The sequence below is a fragment of the Siphateles boraxobius genome, unplaced genomic scaffold (assembly GCF_051911475.1).
Source record: "Siphateles boraxobius isolate OS27281-9 unplaced genomic scaffold, OSU_SipBor_1 25, whole genome shotgun sequence".
NCBI lineage: Eukaryota > Metazoa > Chordata > Actinopteri > Cypriniformes > Leuciscidae > Siphateles > Siphateles boraxobius.
Window position 1 is genome coordinate 5,285,547 of NW_027508866.1, and position 19,444 is coordinate 5,304,990.

The 19,444-nt window shown below is 43.4% G+C and overlaps 1 protein-coding gene across 2 annotated transcripts in view; it reads right to left on the minus strand.

Moving 5' to 3' along the window:
* Nucleotides 1-168: 168 nt before the first annotated feature.
* Nucleotides 169-19,444, minus strand: part of nf1b (neurofibromin 1b) — a 94,177-nt gene continuing 74,901 nt past the window's right edge. For both annotated transcript variants that reach the window (XM_077242115.1, XM_077242116.1), the window contains 15 exons: nt 18,748-18,809; nt 18,479-18,620; nt 17,412-17,513; nt 17,189-17,329; nt 15,468-15,594; nt 15,251-15,382; nt 15,003-15,135; nt 14,743-14,900; nt 10,950-11,072; nt 10,758-10,876; nt 10,427-10,527; nt 10,198-10,340; nt 3,101-3,147; nt 2,779-2,995; nt 169-1,942 (listed from right to left, as the gene is read on the minus strand). In XM_077242115.1, coding sequence (XP_077098230.1) covers nt 1,800-1,942; nt 2,779-2,995; nt 3,101-3,147; nt 10,198-10,340; nt 10,427-10,527; nt 10,758-10,876; nt 10,950-11,072; nt 14,743-14,900; nt 15,003-15,135; nt 15,251-15,382; nt 15,468-15,594; nt 17,189-17,329; nt 17,412-17,513; nt 18,479-18,620; nt 18,748-18,809 — 1,890 coding nt within the window. In that variant the 3' untranslated portion in view covers nt 169-1,799. The remainder of the gene's footprint in view (nt 1,943-2,778; nt 2,996-3,100; nt 3,148-10,197; nt 10,341-10,426; nt 10,528-10,757; nt 10,877-10,949; nt 11,073-14,742; nt 14,901-15,002; nt 15,136-15,250; nt 15,383-15,467; nt 15,595-17,188; nt 17,330-17,411; nt 17,514-18,478; nt 18,621-18,747; nt 18,810-19,444) is intronic.

Here is a 19,444-nt window from a genome sequence, read left to right on the forward strand (position 1 = left end):
GTATGCAAGTTTTTTTTTTTTTACACATTTTAATGTAAATATAATTATGTATAGCTACGCATACTACACATTCACTTTAACAAGTCAGGAATCTTCAGTGTAGTCTTCACATGTGATCTGCATATAAGCGGGGAGGTTTTTAACAAAGCCATAAAACATACACAATGATGGACAGAAATGGACTTTATTAGTGTTACATCTGCAAATATGAAATCAGATGATAACAATAATGTATTATAAAGAGGGTCCAGGACACAAAGATTTCGATCTTCAGTGCAACCCTCAATATTTCCTCCATGTTAATTGACATAATGCAGTGAACATGATTGATAGACAACAATTCATATTTTATGTTGTACATATTCAGTAATTAACTGCTTTACAAAACGCTAAATAATACAATGTCATAGTCACTTTTATTTACAGTGTAGTAAATATACCTTTTCTATTTTTACACAAAAAATATTTACAGAGGTGAAGCTCTCAGCATAAAAAAAGGAAACTAAAGGAGAACAATTATGTAAAATTTTGCATAACCTCAAGTGCCAAAAAACGTAGTGTTTGAAACATCCATCTGTCTGCCATTACTAAACACATTCGTCACTTGACCTTTCTGACATTAAGACGTACCAATGTGAAAGCAATTTAAGATTAGAAAAACAGAAAAAATAAAAATGTCCCCAATACACACATTTCAACATGTCCAAGAGTCAAAATGGCACCATTGTATATGGGGTAGGGATAAAAGTTTGATTTCAAGCTTACATCTAAATCGAAAGAAAAATAAAACAAAAACACAAACATCAGCACACATGGCATAACATTTACACGAACAGCAAATAAAATCTGTTGCACTGGACGGTACAGTCTTGTGGAACCCAGAATGTTATAATTCACCAACAAAAAGAAAAAAAACATTAAGAAATAAGGTGAAATTAAACTTTATATCTGAATGCTTTTTCAGATGATTGTTATTTTTCCTGGAAAACCCTAATTAGATTTGATCTTCAAACCTTCCCCTCTAATCCAAAACTGACAGATTATCCCCACCACAAGAGTTGTCGTTGATTGAGTGGTAATAACATTTCAGATAGATCAGGCCAATCAGAATTCAGAAATAAACACAAATTAATTTGGCAAATTAAGTGGGGTTTTGGAAAGGCAGTCCAGACACACTGAGATATCACAGTTTGGATGGATCGGCATCTTAAAGTTTCTCTTCTATGTATGTTTTTCTTGTACTATAAAGTCCAAAAGGGTAAATTCTTGAAATACTACATGAATGATTGTACATTTTTGTTTTAGGAGAGAATGTTTCATCATTAGTGCTGACTCACATTCAAGAAAAATCATTCCTGCCCAAAAAGAAACGACCACCAAAAAGTAAACAAAGTAAGTAAATAAGATCAAATACAACTGAATAAAAACGAATGGCACTTATTTAATACTTTCATCCATTACATTTAAGAAGGAAATTAGTGCTTTTAAACATAATATACTTCAGGCCACCTTCAGGCAATGTCTGTGATTCCATCAAAACAAAGTTAATGTTCTATTGCACACAAACAAAGCAAAAACAACAAAAAAAAGACTTACTCCCATCCTGTGTCAAACAGTGACTGGTTTAAACAGAGGTGTTTAGTTTATTTTGATCCGGGCATACACGGCTGAACAGTTTTAGAAGAACCTAAAGATTACCGTAAACGCTGGGTTTAGCAGGAGTGAAGAGAAACCGCATATAATGCAGTGTAACGCGTGTCAGTGGTCCAGCAAGGGCTAAACCCACTGTGCTGCAGTTCTCATACAATCTTTTTGATGCTAGGTCTTTTAAAACTGCCAGTGCTGCGTTGTTTCTGGACCTGGCTGGCCGAGCCGTGGCGTGTGCGTCCACTGGATGCCAGACCCGTGGTAGGGGACAGGTCCACCTTCTCTTTATCGATTCCTGCTCGAAGCAAAAACATACATGCATGATTAAACTAAATATATAGCCTATATTTGAACAGTCATTCAAAGCTTCTGTTCCTGAGGTTATATTAAGTGTAAAAGTTAAATTGACCATACCAGATAAACCATTAGATTTATCAGATGATACAAAAATGATAAAAAGCACACACAAAAGGTGGCAAAGCTGTTGCTACACACATTGGGAGTGTGTACTCTCTAATATGGGACAGACATTATATTTAGAGCATACATACACCACATGTGCATCACAAAATAAAAATTTGGCATGAACATACTAAACCACCAAAAAACAGAAGTGTGTCAGCCTGACAGGAAACAACTTAAAACAAACACTCTGAACCATAACTGTAAACATATAAAAGAAAGACAAGATGTCATAAATGAGTTTCATAATTGAAACATTGCTTTTAAATGTTTGTCTCTGTAGGTTCATCTCTTCCAAACCAACTATAATTGACATTGGGAAGACCAGTATATTAAAATTCAAAATAATAGTGTTTCCAGTGTAGACAGAAACGTATTGCATTGCACCTGGTTATAACACTGTATATGGGTTCATCTGATACAAAGTAAGGGTTTAAATATAAACTACAAAGTATTGAGCAGAGTGCAGTTAAAATGAAGCAGGAAGTGTCAGGCAGAAAACTTCACAACTTGACACTTGGAAGAAGTGACATCATCATGCTTTTATCTGGGTTAAACATCTGTGAAGAGTTGCTGACAATCTCGCAGTTGCGACAAAGAGACAGTCAGCTGGACCGTATCAGTGAGAGGCACCTTTAAATAACTGGTCTCATGTACTTCAGTACAGACCTGGTGCATGCTGGGAGGTGGCCAGTGAGGTCATTGAATTCGAGAGGTTGAGGTTGGCAGTGATGCTGAGCTGGCTCTGGGCAGGGGGGGGGTATGGAGAGGTGGGTGTTCGCAGACCCTCCTCGCTCGTTTCCTCATCGATGCCGGGCAAATATGTGTCAATCAATCCATCCAGAAACTTGACAATCAGCTCCGCATAGTCTGGGAACTGAGTTTGCTGCGGAAAACAGAGATCAGCTCAATATATATACCGTATGCATAATAACAGATTATGGTCAATGTTTTTCTCTTGCATTTTGAGAACAAATTCAGTGTCACTCACCTTAGAGAAAGGACCAGCAAACCTCCAGAGTCCATTAAACCCAAAAGCTGTGGAGGGAAGTAAAAATGATATTGAATCTGAGTACTTACTCACTACTCTCTGAGTACCCATTCACTCATTCATTGATTACAGGATGATTTTCATAACTTCTCATTGGACTCTAGCATTCACAAATCAAGCTTTTACATCCACTCATCAGACTTTGGGATTCACAGTTCAGACTCTCACATCCACTGATCCTGCATTGGTTTGGACGTGTGCATATATACATATATATATATATATATATATATATATATATATATATATATATATATATATATATATATATATATATATATACAGGTCCTTCTCAAAAAATTAGCATATTGTGATAAAGTTGATTATTTTCCATAATGTAATGATAAAAATTAAACTTTCATATATTTTAGATTCATTGCACACCAACTGAAATATTTCAGGTCTTTTATTGTTTTAATACTGATGATTTTGGCATACAGCTCATGAAAACGTCCCGGGTTACGTATGTAACCCTAGTTCCCCGAAGGGACGGAAGCTGCGTGAAATCGCAGTGGGAACGCCCTCAGCGTGACGCGTCTGAAGCATGAATGAAATCAGTCAATGGAGAGAATGAGCGTACGGCGAGTGACGTCATCGACCAGGAAGCTATAAATATCCCCTGAGTACACAATACGCCAGCTTAAAAGTTACTGAAGCAGCGACCCAAGGGGATGCCGAGAGTATGGCAGGACACGCAGCGTCCGTCGCAGTGAAATCGCAGTGGGAACGCAATACCCACATCCCCATACTACCAAATCCCCGTCGTGTGTCATTAGGAGACACAAACCGACGAGAGAACCTGAGCCCCGGGAGTGGAGCTAAGATCGAGGGAATAAAATCTAACGAAAGTGTGCGGTGAGGACCAGCCTGCCGCATCACAAACGTCCTGAAGAGAAGCTCCTGAAAAAAGAGCTGTAGAAGCAGCCATACTCCGGGTGGAATGAGCCCTTACAGCCAAAGGTGAAGGCTGATGGGCCGAACCATAAGCAAGTGGGATGGCCTCGACCACCCACTTGCTCATCCTTTTTCTAGATGCAGGACACCCTTTCTTAGGTGACCCAAACAGACGAACAGTTGTTCCGATCTCCTCCACAGGGCAGCTCTGTGGACGTAAGCATCAAAACCCAAACTGGGCACAGCAAATTAATTTTCTCCTGGTCTGACGTCAGAAAAGGCGGAGGACAGAAAACCTGCAGAACTATAGGTCTAACTGAAACAGTTGGAACCTTATGAACATAACCTGGTCTCGGAAAGAGAAAGGCCTTAACCAACCAGGAGCAAATTCCAGGCACGAGGGAGCCACCGAAAGTGCTTGAATATCTCCAATTCTTTTTAGAGATGAGATAGCGAGAAGAAGGATAGTCTTTAGAGTAAGAAACTTTTCCGAAACTTCCTCGATGGGCTCGAAAGGAGCAAGGGAGAGACCTTCTAAGATGACGGCCAGATCCCAAGCTGGTACCCTTGTGCGAACTGCAGGCCTCAGCCTCAAGGTGACACGAAGGAAGCGAGACATAAGCGGGTGTTTCCCGAGGGAACCTCCACTTGAAGGGGTGTGGTAAGCAGCTAAGGCCGCCACATACACCTTCAGTGTGGAGTGGGATAACCCTGTGGAGAGACGGTCCTGCAGGAAATCCAGGACTGTACCAACCGGGCAGTTAACTGGGTCCTGCTGGCGCTCTCCACACCAAGAGGTGAAAAGTTTCCACCTCGCGGCATATAACTTCCTCGTGGAGGGAGCTCTGGATCGGAGGATGGTCTCAACGACCTCAGCCGAGAGACCAGAATCTATGAGCTGGGCCCCCTCAGAGGCCAAGCCCACAGCCTCCATAGCTCTAGACGGGGGTGAAGGATCGACCCACTCGCCTGAGAGAGCAGATCTCTCCTGATCGGTATCTCTAGGGGAGAGCCGTTGAGGAGAGACACTAGGTCCGCAAACCATACCCGGGCCGACCAGAACGGGGCTATTAGCAGGAGACTGAGCCCGTCCCGGCGAACCCTCTCCAGAACTCCTGGGAGCAGAGCGATCGGGGGAAAAGCGTACAAGCGTGACCTCGGCCACGGATGTACCATCGCATCCAACCCCAGCGGGGCTGGATGGCTGAGAGAGAACCACAGCGGGCAGTGTGATGTTTCTCGAGAAGCAAATAGGTCTACCTCGGAGAGACCGAAATGTTTCCATAGGAGTTCCACCACCTCGGGGTGAAGACTCCATTCCCCGGGCCTCGGCCCCTGTCTTAACAGGATGTCTGCCCCCTGATTTAAATACCCCGGGAGATAAAAGCTCTCAGAGAAAGAATTTTCCCCTGGGACCATAGAAGGATCTGACGTGCCAGTTTGTAAAGCGGGCGAGAACGCAAACCCCCCTGATGGTTGATATAAGAAACCACCGATGTGTTGTCTGTCTGGACAAGAACATGGTGGCCCCTTAGGTCTGGGAGGAAGTGTTTCAGAGCCTGAAACACCGCCAACATCTCTAGGCAGTTTAAGTGCCACAGACGATGATGGTCCTCCCACAGACCTTGAGCCCACCCGTGAGAGAGGCATCGGTCATTAGCATAACGCGACGACAAGGAGCTCCTAACACAGGGCCTTGGGACAGAAACCAAGGATCTTTCCACATGATCAGGGCGTGATGACACCGTCGCAAACTCACGATCATGCGAAGCGGATTTCCCTTCGGGGAGAATCCCTTGGTCCTGAGCCACCACTGTAACAGTCTCATGTGCAAGAGGCCAAGAGGTATCACGTTGGACGCAGCTGCCATGAGACCTAGCAGTCTCTGGAACTGTTTTACAGTGGATGACTGGCCTAGCTTGACCTGATCTACTGCAGCGAGAATCAAAGCAATACGAGCAGGTGACAATCGTGCCTGCATCGTCGTTGAATCCCACACTACACCTAGAAAAGTGGTTCTCTGTAATGGAGAAAGAACACTCTTTTTGGCGTTGAGCCTCAGCCCCAGTCACTTGATATGAGCAAGAACGACATCTCGGTGCCGAACCGCCTGTTGTTCCGATTGAGCTAGAATCAAGCAATCGTCTATATAGTACAGAAAGCGGATGCCCTGTAACCTCAGCGGGGCTATAGCAGCATCCGTACACTTCGTGAATGTTCGGGGTGACAGTGCTAGGCCGAACGGAAGAACCCGATATTGGTACGCTTCGCCCCCGAAAGCGAACCTCAGGAACTTCCTGTGTTGAGGGAGGATAGCTACATGGAAGTAAACGTCCTTTAGATCTATCATGACAAACCAGTCCTCGGATCTGATTTGAACATCCCCGGTGACAGACACAGCGCCCTGTAACGTACTGGCAGGGAACAGCTGGTCTGGGCACTCCACAACCCTCCTCGGAGGGGGCGAGCGTCCCTCAGGAAATCGCTCGCCGAGTCTCTCTACGCCCTGTGAAGGCAGGGTTAGAAGAGCAGACCACTGAGGGCATCGGAAAAGACAGGGCACCGTGTTCTTGTGCAGTGAACTCAGGTCTTTCACGATAGGGACCACCCTCAGAACCCTGACGTTCAGCACGTCAGGATTTTTTTTTTTTCGATGAAGTAGTATCCTAACTCCCTGCTGGGTGGGGGACCCATTCCGCCAGGAACTCTACTAAGGGAACCAGCCTCTCGAGGCTGGCCTCCGGATGAACATCCAGAGTGACAGACACAGCGCCCTGTAACATACTGGCAGGAAACAGCTGGTCTGAGCACTCCACAACCCTCCTTGGAGGGGGCGAGCGTCCCTCGGGAAATCGCTCGCCGAGTCTCTCTACGCCCTGTATAGGCAGGGTTAGTAGAACAGACCCCTGAGGGCATCGAGAAAGACAGGGCACCGTGTTTTTGTGCGGTGAACTCAAGTTTTTCCCGATGGGGACCACCCTCAGAGTCCTGACGTTCAGCCCGTAAGGACTTTTTCGACGCGGCCTTTCTGGCGACAATGACTGTCCTCAGATCAGTCCTGCCCCGAGAGGCCGCGCCGGAGAGCACCCCGCCTCATCCCTCCAGTTTCTCTGCAGGGGGGCACGAGACATGACACTCCGCTTCTGCTGTGCTCTTTTTGAAGACGAACTCGACGAAAGACTTTGCTCTGGTTGAACATTCTGCGTGACAGACACAGTGCCCTGTAACGGCGCACCGGCAGGGAACGACTGGTCTGAACACACTAGAACCCTCCTTAGAGGCGGCGAGCGTCCCTCGGGAAAGCACTCGCCAGACCCTTCTACGCCCTGTTTCGGCAGGGTTAGTAGGACGGGCCCCTGAGGGCGCCGGGAGAGACAGGGCACCCTTAAGGGAGGTGAACGCAAGTCTCTCTCGGCGGGGACCCCCCTCAGATTTCCTTTGAGCAGGTCGGCCTGAAAAGCCTGCATAAAAGTCATCGTATGCAAACATGCAGCCGCCTGCCGAGCCACCGAGTAAGCCTTCCCCACCAGCACAGAGGTATATATATTTATTTATTTATTTATTTTTTGGTGGAAGAGCCGGTGCTTTAAGTGAAGACGATGAAGCAGGAGAGAGATAGCTCGCAAGCGTCTCCTCCGCCCACAGTATCGTCACATAACCAGCAGATTTAGCACCAACAATGTTACCATAAGCATTGGACTGATTTGTGTAAATTCTGCTTGAAACCGGTCTAACCCAGGTCTTTGAAACCTCAGCATGAAGATCTGGGAAGAACGGTAAGCACCGGCTAGAAGGTTGAGGTCGTGCAGACAGAAATCTATAATCTAGATTGCTTTTAATTCTAGAAACCTGTCTATCAGCTGGCCACTCGATACTGTTATTTTTTTTATTTTATTTTTTTTAGCTTTTCAACAGCCCGAGATAATACATCCATCAAACCTTCTTCATTTGCAGTATAATGTGATAAACTAGTTTTCTCTGATAATAAACTTTCGACATCCAGCTCCTCAGAACTGGAAAATCTCAATTCAACATCATCATGTGCCTCCACCCGGGCAGAAGTAACCGCCGCAGCGCGTGCTTCCAGAGCCGGGTGAGAGGCACTAGATCTCGTCGGAGATAGCTGAGATAGGGCGGAGCCCGTCTCAACGTCGCCAGCGAGATCCATCTGCGAGCCCCAAGACAAGCGCCGCCGCTCTGCCTCAACAGAAGCGGGACCCGAGCCTCGGGGAGCTCGCAGCAAATCACTCTCCTCGAAGAGCGATCGCCGCGAGCGCAGAGTTCTCAAGGGAAAACGCTCGCAATGCTGACAATCGACTCCCTCGAGAGCCGACTGGGCATTGCTGCACTCCCAAACAAGCCACACTTAGCTCGTGTGAATCCCCACCCGTGATGTACCGAGTACAGGGGGGAACACACTTCTTATACTGCTCGCTCATATTGTTTTTTTTATATAAAATATATACAGTGAAAACTCCTGACAAAACAGACAAACACAATCGACAGATTCAGACACACACAGAGCTGCTGAAGTAACTAAAAGCTGGCGTATTGTGTACTCAGGGGATATTTATAGCTTCCTGGTCGATGACGTCACTCGCCGTACGCTCATTCTCTCCATTGACTGATTTCATTCATGCTTCAGACGCGTCACGCTGAGGGCGTTCCCACTGCGATTTCACGCAGCGGTAGTCCCTGAAGGGGAACCCAAAATTCCTGTCTCAAAAAATTAGCATATTTCATCCGACCAATAAAAGAAGTGTTTTTAATACAAAAAAAAAAAGTCAACCTTCAAATAATTATGTTCAGTTATGCACTCAATAGTCAATACTTGGTCGGGAATCCTTTTGCAGAAAAGACTGCTTCAATGCGGCGTGGCATGGAGGCAATCAGCCTGTGGCACTGCTGAGGTGTTATGGAGGCCCAGGATGCTTCGATAACGGCCTTAAGCTCATCCAGAGTGTTGGGTCTTGCGTCTCTCAACTTTCTCTTCACAATATCCCACAGATTCTCTATGGGGTTCAGGTCAGGAGAGTTGGCAGGCCAGTTGAGCACAGTAATACCATGGTCAGTAAACCATTTACCAGTGGTTTTGGCACTGTGAGCAGGTGCCAGGTCGTGCTGAAAAATGAAATCTTCATCTCCATAAAGCTTTTCAGCAGATGGAAGCATGAAGTGCTCCAAAATCTCCTGATAGCTAGCTGCATTGGCCCTGCCCTTGATAAAACACAGTGGACCAACACCAGCAGCTGACATGGCACCCCAGACCATCACTGACTGTGGGTACTTGACACTGGACTTCAGGCATTTTGGCATTTCCTTCTCCCCAGTCTTCCTCCAGACTCTGGCACCTTGATTTCCGAATGACATGCAAAACTGAGCAACAGTCCAGTGCTGCTTCTCTGTAGCCCAGGTCAGGCGCTTCTGCCGCTGTTTCTGGTTCAAAAGTGGCTTGACCTGGGGAATGCGGCACCTGTAGCCCATTGCACGGTGGCTCTGGATGTTTCTACTCCTGACTCAGTCCACTGCTTCCGCAGGTCCCCCAAGGTCTGGAATCGGTCCTTCTCCACAATCTTCCTCAGGGTCCGGTCACCTCTTCTCGTTGTGCAGCGTTTTTTGCCACACTTTTTCCTTCCCACAGACTTCCCACTGAGGTGCCTTGATACAGCACTCTGGGAACAGCCTATTTGTTCAGAAATTTCTTTCTGTGTCTTACCCTCTTGCTTGAGGGTGTCAATGATGGCCTTCTGGACAGCAGTCAGGTCGGCAGTCTTACCCATGATTGCGGTTTTGAGTAATGAAACAGGCTGGGAGTTTTTAAAAGCCTCAGGAATCTTTTGCAGGTGTTTAGAGTTAATTAGTTGATTCAGATGATTAGGTTAATAGCTCGTTTAGAGACCCTTTTCATGATATGCTAATTTTTTGAGACAGGAATTTTGGGTTTTCATGAGCTGTATGCCAAAATCATCAGTATTAAAACAATAAAAGACCTGAAATATTTCAGTTGGTGTGCAATTAATCTAAAATATATGAAAGTTAAATTTTTATCCTTACATTATGGAAAATAATGAACTTTATCACAATATGCTAATTTTTTGAGAAGGACCTGTATATATGTATATAAGAGATGTGAGCTGCTTTACTTTGCAGGTAGGATGTTTGGTATTGAGGTGGCGACTCTTCATGATAAACTACACTCTGCACAATTCCATGGACTGGGTTCAGAAGATTTGGGTCCTGACACAGTGACAACAAAGTATTAATCTTTGAATCCAGGAGGTTGTGACTGAAATAAAAAGCAAAACACAACAATGAGTCTCATTTCATCATTCAATGTCATGTGTTCTGAAGAGCAGGTACATTGGGACTTACACAACAGGAAAGACCTTTGGGAAGACAACACTGGCCTCAGCTAGAAACTCATACAGGACCCTCTGCTCAAATTCATCTGATGTGTTCTTCACCTGAGTGGCCTGAAAAATCATTCAAGAATACAGATGAGTCAAAATTCTGAGGATGAATGTATGTTTAAAGGAAATGGCAGGGCGGGGGTGGGGGGCAGGAAGTGACACGCAAAACTTCAGAGGAACAGAAAGCAACAAAATTAAAAGTAAAAAATATTTAAATTATACATGCAAATTGATCTGTGAATGAGGAACTGAAAAAGATCTTTCTTCTTCAATCCGAGAAAGAAAGAGATTACCAGCACAGTCAAAAGCAGCGCCTGGATTTTTGGATCTGTGAGAACTTCCTCATTAAGCAGGACATTGGACTCAGACACCGAGACCTTCCGCAGGTGGTGATGGGAGATTCTTGGGGTTTCTTCCAACAGGAAACAAAAAATTATAAATGGATGCAAATATTGAGAATCATTTCACGTCTCTGTGACCCTCACCAATTTCATATTCATTTTCAGCCACTCTCCTCATCTTGGGCGGCGTTGTGATACCCGATTCCATTTCAGGCCTCTTCGGTGCTTTGCTGTCTGATATAAGGTGGTCAAAGCTTTTTCTGGTGCCTAAGGGAAACATTTTAACATTAAAACAAATAAATACTAATCTAAAATTTAAAAGCATTAAGGTTTATATATTTTATATATATATATATATATGTGTGTACTGTATATATTAGTGCTGTCAAATGATTAAAATATTTAATCGCGATTAATCGCATTAATGTCTTAGTTAACTCGCAATTAATCACATATTTATCTATTCTAAATGTCCCTTGATTTCTTTTTGTCCCATTATTTGTTCTCATTTTAATGCTCTTATCAACATGGAAAAGTGGATCGGCTTGATTTGTGCAAATATTTTATTTATTGAAAACAACATTGGCATATACTGTAGTGTTCGGTTTCACATTAACATTCACACTTGGAGCAAATAATCTCTCACACAATGTAACACTGTCCATTAATAAAAGGGTGAAAAAAAATACTTTGTCACACAAACAGGCCTTTCTAAGGGATCAAAACATGGGGATATAAAATAAAAATTACAAAGTGCTCATGTAAGGTAAACTAGGACTCAGCCTATATGTGCTTCTGTCTGAAGTCATTCAGTGTCGCCTGGCTTTGACGAGGGTGCGGAGAATTCGCAACAGCTGTGTGCTTGGCCATCAAGTGGTATTTCAGACTGGACGTGCTGCGATGATAGCTCAGTTCACAACTACAAAACACACAGATCACTTTGGTGAAGGGCTGTAGTCAAGACCACTTTTGTCGAGTCCGAGACCAGGACTAGTCGAGTAAAAGGCAAGACCAAGTCCAAAGAGGTTCGAGTCCAAGACAAGACCGAGTCCAAAGAGGTTCGAGTCCAAGACAAGACCGAGTCCAAAGAGGTTCGAGTCCAAAACAAGACCGAGTCCAAAAAGGTTTGAGTCCAAGTCAAGACCGAGTCCAAAAAGGTTTGAGTCCGAGTCAAGACCGAGTCCAGGACAGGAAAAAAAATTCTTATGCATGACATTATCAAGACAATCATTTTGGGTTATTATTTGTTGATATAAAAGCAAAAACATTGTCACAACACCCAGGATTTTTAAGTATAGACATTCCCCTTGATATCATATAATCTTCAAATCTAAAGACAACAGAATGATGACATATGGTGATACCTCATAATAGCAATGTTTCACTGTGGATCTGAAAGACGCACACTTTCACATCCAGATAGCCCCCCATCACAGGCCATTCTTGAGATTCTGGTGTTCTTGAGACACCAGAGCAAATAAACAGCACGCAAATAAACGGCTTTTATGTGTGCTTACTTGGAACATAATAAAGACACCTGGACTCGGTCGAGACCAAAAGCCATATTTGGCAAGACCAGTGGCCGAGACCGAGACAAGTCCGAGTCCTAATACCAGCGAGTCCGAGACCATAGAAAAACGTTCTCAAGACCGGACTCGAGTACTACAGCCCTACTTTGGTCTAGTCAATGGAACCATTTGGCAACTTTTTAAAAGTAAACTTTCCATTCAGAATCTTATTAGCATCCATTTCGGCGTCTCGCGCTCGCCATCCACTCAAAACGTAACGTTAGCCTACTACTCGTCTCTTTGGCCGGCTCGCAAGCCCAAACAAGTGTGTGCGGCATGGCTGTTGTTTTGTTTCCGGTCTAGCTAGAACCGGGGTGGTGTTGTAGTTTTTCTAACGTTACTACGGTATTTTCCGGACTATAAGTCGCAGTTTTTTTCATACCTTGGCTGGTCCTGCGACTTATAGTCAGGTGCGACTTATATATCAAAATTACCAAGATTTACTCGTCACAGGATCGCTGACGGCCCCAAATTATTATTTGCGAGTTTTTGATGTATTTGTGGTATGACGTGAATGCATCATTTGCCGAAATTGGGGGTGACATTACCGTCTACAGCCACGAGAGAGCGCTCTATGCGCTCTAGACATAGACTGTAAAAAAATAGGCTCTAGACTACAGCTACAGACTACACTTCAGTGATGGGAATAAGATCGCGGGAGCTTGGTGAAATTGCTTTACCGATAACTGTTGGACTCGCTGTCTTATGTTATTTTATTTTATTTTATCCTATTCAGCCTCTCAGGTATGTTCTTTATGCTATTGTGTAGCTAACTGTTGATGTGTTACGTTAACAACATACCGGACACATATTCAGCCTGTTGTTCTTTGTGCTATTGTGTGTTGAAGCTGAATAACTTAAATGCCTTCTGTTTTAATGAATTAAAGTCTGTTTAAATAACTTTTTCTTGGTCTTGGATTTTTTTAAATAAATTTCTAAATAAATGTGACTTATAGTCCAGTGCGACTTATATATGTTTTTTTCCTCGTCATGACGCATTTTTGGGCTGATGCGACTTATACTCCGGAGCGACTTATAGTCCGGAAAATACGGTAGTTGTTGCAACAGCATGTGGAAAAAAAAACGACAAAACTTGCTAGGCCAAAAAGAATGTTAATCTCACGATAAAAAAATGTACGCCGTTAAAATGGGGTTGCTGTAAATAACGCGTTTAAAGCTGCAGTAGGTAACTTTTGTAAACAAATATTTGTTAAAACTGTCATTATGTCCTGACAGTAGAATATGAGAAAGATAATCTGTGAAAAAATCAAGCTCCTCTGGCTCCTCCCTGTGGTCCTATTGCCATTTGCAGATATACACCGCACCCGGTCAGAAACAACCAATCAGAGCCAGGAGGAATGTCTTAGCAGTGTCAATCACGGTCGTGTACACGCTGACCACCCCTCTCTTGCACAGCGCGAGTGCGTACCGTCGTTCGTGACTCTCCTGTTCAAACTCATTCAACGAACGAAATGACTCGAAAAAAGATTTATTCATTTTGATGAACGAGTTCGAACAGGAGAGTCACGAACGTGCATCACAGAACAGACCAAGGCGAGCATTTGTGCTTATAAAACTAAAAGTTTTTTATTAATTTTTGAAATGACCGATCGTTTTGCTAGATAAGACCATTATTCATCGTCTGGGATCGTTTAAAGTCATTTGAAGCTGCGCTGAAACTGTCATTTTCTCCCATTGAAGTCCATTATATGGAGAAAAATCCTGGAATGTTTTCATCAAAAACCTTAATTTCTTTTCGACTGAAGAAAGAAAGACATGGACATCTTGGATGACATGGGGGTGAGTAAATTATAAGCAGAAGTTTTTTTAAAAGTGAACTAATCCTTTAACGTTATCTTACTAGCTATTTATAACTTATAGAAAGAGTGCAACGCTATAAAGTTACATGTATTGCAAAATACATAATGATTTGAGGACCAAGCTTGTAGTCAAAGTATGGGCAGGCCATAGTCAATGTAAAGCACATTGTTGATGTTTCGTCCCTATTAGTGAATGTGCCATAACTGTTTATAATCCGCCGCCATTGGTGGTCCTGTTTACTAGCCTGCGCGTTCACGGCAGGCTCCGCTGTGGGGGAGGAGCTGTGGGGGAGGAGCTGTGGAGGGAGGAGCTGTGGAGGGAGGGGCTGTGGGGGAGGAGCTGTGGGGGAGGAGCTGTGGAGGGAGGAGCTGTGGAGGGAGGGCTGTAGCGCAGCAGAGAGCAAGGGGGTTGGACCTGTAAGTTGTGCTTGTTCAAATTTTCAGGCTAAGTCAAAATTTTCTCAAAACTCCCTACTGCAGCTTTAACTGACAGCACTAATATATATATATATATAAAATTTTTTTTTTTTTTTTTTTCATAATAATTACCCAGAAGCTTCTTGGTGTTAACCTGGGAGGGTTGCCCCATGTCCAGGCTCATGGATTTGCGTGTTCGTGGGCTGACCTGCCCCACTATAGGGTACTGGGCCACCAAGTACCGCTCTGAGACCTTTGGGGATGTCCACAGCTGGCTTTCCCGCAGCAATCTGGGTGACAAAGTTCATGATTTATGAACTGGGATGCAAAAATTTATGATTTTACAAAAGGTGATGGTGTGAAGTCACCCTGGTCTTCTGTCTAGGTGGTACCTGCAGGTGGGGTCCTCATGATGTCCCGAGTACGAATCCATGGAAACATTCTCCATGCTAACATCAGAGAGTAGCAACTTCCTGTGTTTCAGGCTGCAGCGGCTACGCACTTCTTCTGACACTGGGAGGAGAGCTACACAAGTGCACATACACAAAATGCACTCACTATACAGAATCCTAAATAACCAATGTGAAGACATAACCCAGAGAAGACAGTAGGAAAGGGGAGATAGCAGTGCTTTCCTTACCTGCCAGATATGCCACGCTCTGTGTGTTCACCTCAAACTTATCACAGTTCAGGTGCTTTCCTACTAAGGCCAACAGCATGTGTAGGATACGGATGGTCCGTGCCACGGTGGTGGGGGAGGGGTGCCGGAAACCTGCAAAAACATAACAGACATGTGATAGCTTCCCAACCAAAACACAAAATGTTTGAATATTTTTGCATAAAACCCATTTATTTACCTTTCAACAGGTGCCCAACCAAAGCAAAATTAAAATTAGAGTTGAAGTTGAGACCAACAAAATGGTCCATCTGTTTGCAGTGCCATTCCAAAGGCTGACGAATCTCCATAAACACCTCCTCAGGACTCTGAGAGATAGACAGGACAAATCCTTTTTGCTTTCAATAGTTCATTTAAAGTTAAAATAATCTTTATATTTATCTTTTAGTTGTTTTAATCACAAATCAGCAAAATATTGTTTGAAATTGGTTTTTAGATGTATGCTACAATTTAAACTACAAAATGTCAACTTTCATTTTTAAGTACCCAAAAGCAAACGTTAGAGCTTACCCTATTTGCTAGTGTAGCCATGATTAATGTATTCTGCAACTGAAGGTGGCTAATAATAGGTGGTTTCCGATAGTGTCGGCCTACGCATGCAAGTCAGTAAGCTTTATTTATATAGCACCTTTCACAGACAAGAGAGGTCACAATGTGCATCACCGTAAAAGAAAAATAGAAAAAAAAACAACAACAAAAAAAACAACATGCATAACATACAAAACCATATGGCTAGTTAAAAGCTTGTCTAAATAGATGTGTCTTAAAGTGTTTTCTAAAAGTTTCCACAGAGTCCGAGGCCCTCAAGGCTAATGGAATAGCGTTCCAGAGTCTTGGAGCCACCACACAGAAAGCACGATCACCTCTTGTTTTAAAACGTGTTCTGGGAACAGTTAAAAGGTCTTGGCCTGAAGACCTCAAAGAGCGACCAGAAGTGTGTGCGTGCAATAGATCCTGGATATAAGAGGGAGCTTGACCATGCAAGGCTCTTGAAGTAATGGTTAAAATTTTGAACTGCACTCTAAAACTACAGTAATTGGAAGCCAATGAAGAGCCTTAAAGGGATAGTTCACCCAAAAATGAAAATTCTGTCAGTAATTACTCTCCCTCATGTTGTTCAACCCCGTAAGACCTTCGTTCATCTTCAGAACACGAATTAAGATATTTTTGATAAAATTGTTAAAATAGTCCAAGTGACTACAGTGGCTCAATCTTAAGTTTATCAAGCGACGAGAATACTTTTTGTGCGCAAAAATGAACAAAAATAACGACTTTATTTCAACTATTCATTTCCTTCTCTGTGGGCCTCGAGTGAGTTCACTAGTGTAACAGCGCAGCGCTTCTGTGTTGTACGTCACACGCATCACACACATGACCAGCGTCGGCCAATAGTGAGCTTACATGTGACGTAGCTCTACGCTATCACGCTACGCTAACTGACTCGAGGCCCACAGAGAAGGAAATGAATAGTTGAAATGAAGTCGTTATTTTTGTTTGTTTTTGCGCACAAAAAGTATTCTCGTCGCTTGATAAACTTAAGATTGAGCCACTGTAGTCACTTGTACTATTTTAACGATGTCTTTAATAACTTTTCGAGGCTGGCAAGTTTCAATCCCTTAGAAGCCTATGGAGGAGTGATCCAGCTCTCAGATTTAATCAAAAATATCTTAATTCGTGTTCCGAAGATGAACGAAGGTCTTACGGGGTTGAACAACATGAGGGAGAGTAATTACTGAACGAATTTACATTTTTGGGTGAACTATCCCTTTAAGCACAGGTGTAATATGTGATCTCCTGTTGGTCTTTGACAAAAGTCTTGGAGCTGCATTCTGTACAATGTTTGTATTGTATTGCATGTTTGTATATGTGCTGCAATTTGACACGTGAGTGTTATATATACACCTTGTCGTTGAAGACTCGCAGACTATCGAGTGTGTGTAGGTTCTGTTCCAGCAGAGCGGTTCCGGCAGAGTACAGATTCACCTCATCCAACTGTAGCACAGCCACAGCCACCCAGAACAGTGCTTTGTGCATCGGTGAGTCCTGGACGACACCCACACGGTTAAACATGTCATACACACACTCTCTCTCACACACATTTTAGAAGAATCCTGTAATTTAACACCTTGTTGAGTAGAGGCTGTAGTTTGGTGAGGGCAATGACGGTAGCTTCGATCAGCACCTGGCTATTACAGTTATCAGGACTCTTCAGGCAGCTCTCCAAACCCTGAGAGAAAAACAAGTTCTTCTTAAATGACAGAAAACATCAGTGCAAAGCTAGATGGCATCATTATTAACTGAGATGATCAGCACATGATCATCCAGAGCAAAGCAAAAACAGTACACAATTCAGCTTATGGATTGAAACTTGACTCATTTTGATGGCTAGCCCATGTTTCTGCTTTAAAGAAGGGGTGTCGAAATTAATTGTTTCTACGATGCATCGCGATGCAGACGAGGACGATTCGGTATCGGTTCAGTAATAGACCATAACCGGTTATACTGGCGCTTTTCTGACGTCATTTGTCGCGTGTGTGCTTTGTCGCGGTAGCATACAATGGCAGAGGAGGCGAGACGCGAGTGCGAGTACTTAAAAATGCTCCGAATACTTTAAAAGCCTACATCTATTCTGGGCACATTTCGGCTCTAATGAACAACCTGGTAAGCACGACCTGGAGATGACACGCGCTCATGTCACGCACACATAGAGCTGATTTAAGTATCCGAACCCAATGGTCAAATTACAATTATTCTGTGTTGTTACGCGTGATTATAAATGGATGATCGTTACCTTCAACAGCGGGCTCGGCGACGGTTGATGCGTGCATCTCTATGGTAACATTATACACTAATGAATGAGCGCTGCTTTTAAATGAACCTTTCTTTACAACAAAATTGATTTGACACAATTTCATTTAATAAATGGCATAAACAGGCTTTACTCCCTTGAAACTTAAACTGGAATGTCACTGTTTCTGTCAGTGCGACTTCCCGAACAGGCGAACACACGCGTGCGCACGCGCACATCACTTTTGGAGTAAAAATTTAAATTGCAGATGCAGTGCACCGCGATGCATCGCGATATCGAATTGAACTGAATCGATGACATGATAATCGTAATCGAACCGTGAGACCAGTGTAGGTTCACACCCCTACTTTAAAGTAAGACTGACAGTTTAGACAGGTTCTGACCCGGTCGATGCTGAGGAGAGGGCTGGCCTTGCTCAGGATCCGTATGATTTGTTTCATTTGGGTGTGTGTGACCCGTTTACTGATGCAGCCAAACACCACAAGAGCCCGCGGCTGCAAGGATGGATTATATTGAAAAGCAAACCTGCACATTAAACACACACAATACATGTCCATCATGAATCTGCCTTGAACGCATATCAGTAAACTTTAACTTTAGTTTATTAATAAAATATTTCATAATTCAACTGTAAAGAGCACAGTTTGCATACTTCTGTGCCAGATCGGTCCACTGATCCAGCCATTTACAGCCTGGAATGTCCCTCATACATGCCTAAAACACAAAGGGAAAACCCCAGTTAAACCCCATGACCCACTTTTAACCAGTACGTGATGATTTATAGCAAACACGGAAATATATAGAGAAATGAAACAGGCAGATGCATAACATTTATCTTTGTTAAGGGTCTTACAGTACTAACTAAACAACCGTTTCACGTGAACATGGAGCAGTAACTTTTAACAGACCTGCTAGCACTTTGTAGAAAGAACATTGCAAAACCATCTCAGGGCAACTAGTGTCCACGCTAAATACAAAAAGCTGTGCAAAGCAACAAAAATCTGATATTAAAGTGCCCCAAATATGCTATTTTAAAGTTTCCTAATGTTGTTTTGGAGTCTCTTATAACAGGTTTACGTGCATCAAAGGACAAAAAACTGTTTAATTTCCTCATAATATACATTTGCACATCACTACATTTTCAATGATTCTCAAACGATCAATCCCTCTAAATCCCTCCGTTCTGTGAGCTACTCTGCTCTGATTGGCCAGACACCTCAGTCTGTTGTGATTGGTTTACCGCGTACAGCGCGCGCATTGAAAACAAAAACGCCCATTGCCATAACGTCAGCTCTGCGTGTCCTGAGGCTTTCCTACACTGTAATCGAAACACAGTAACAAACAATTAC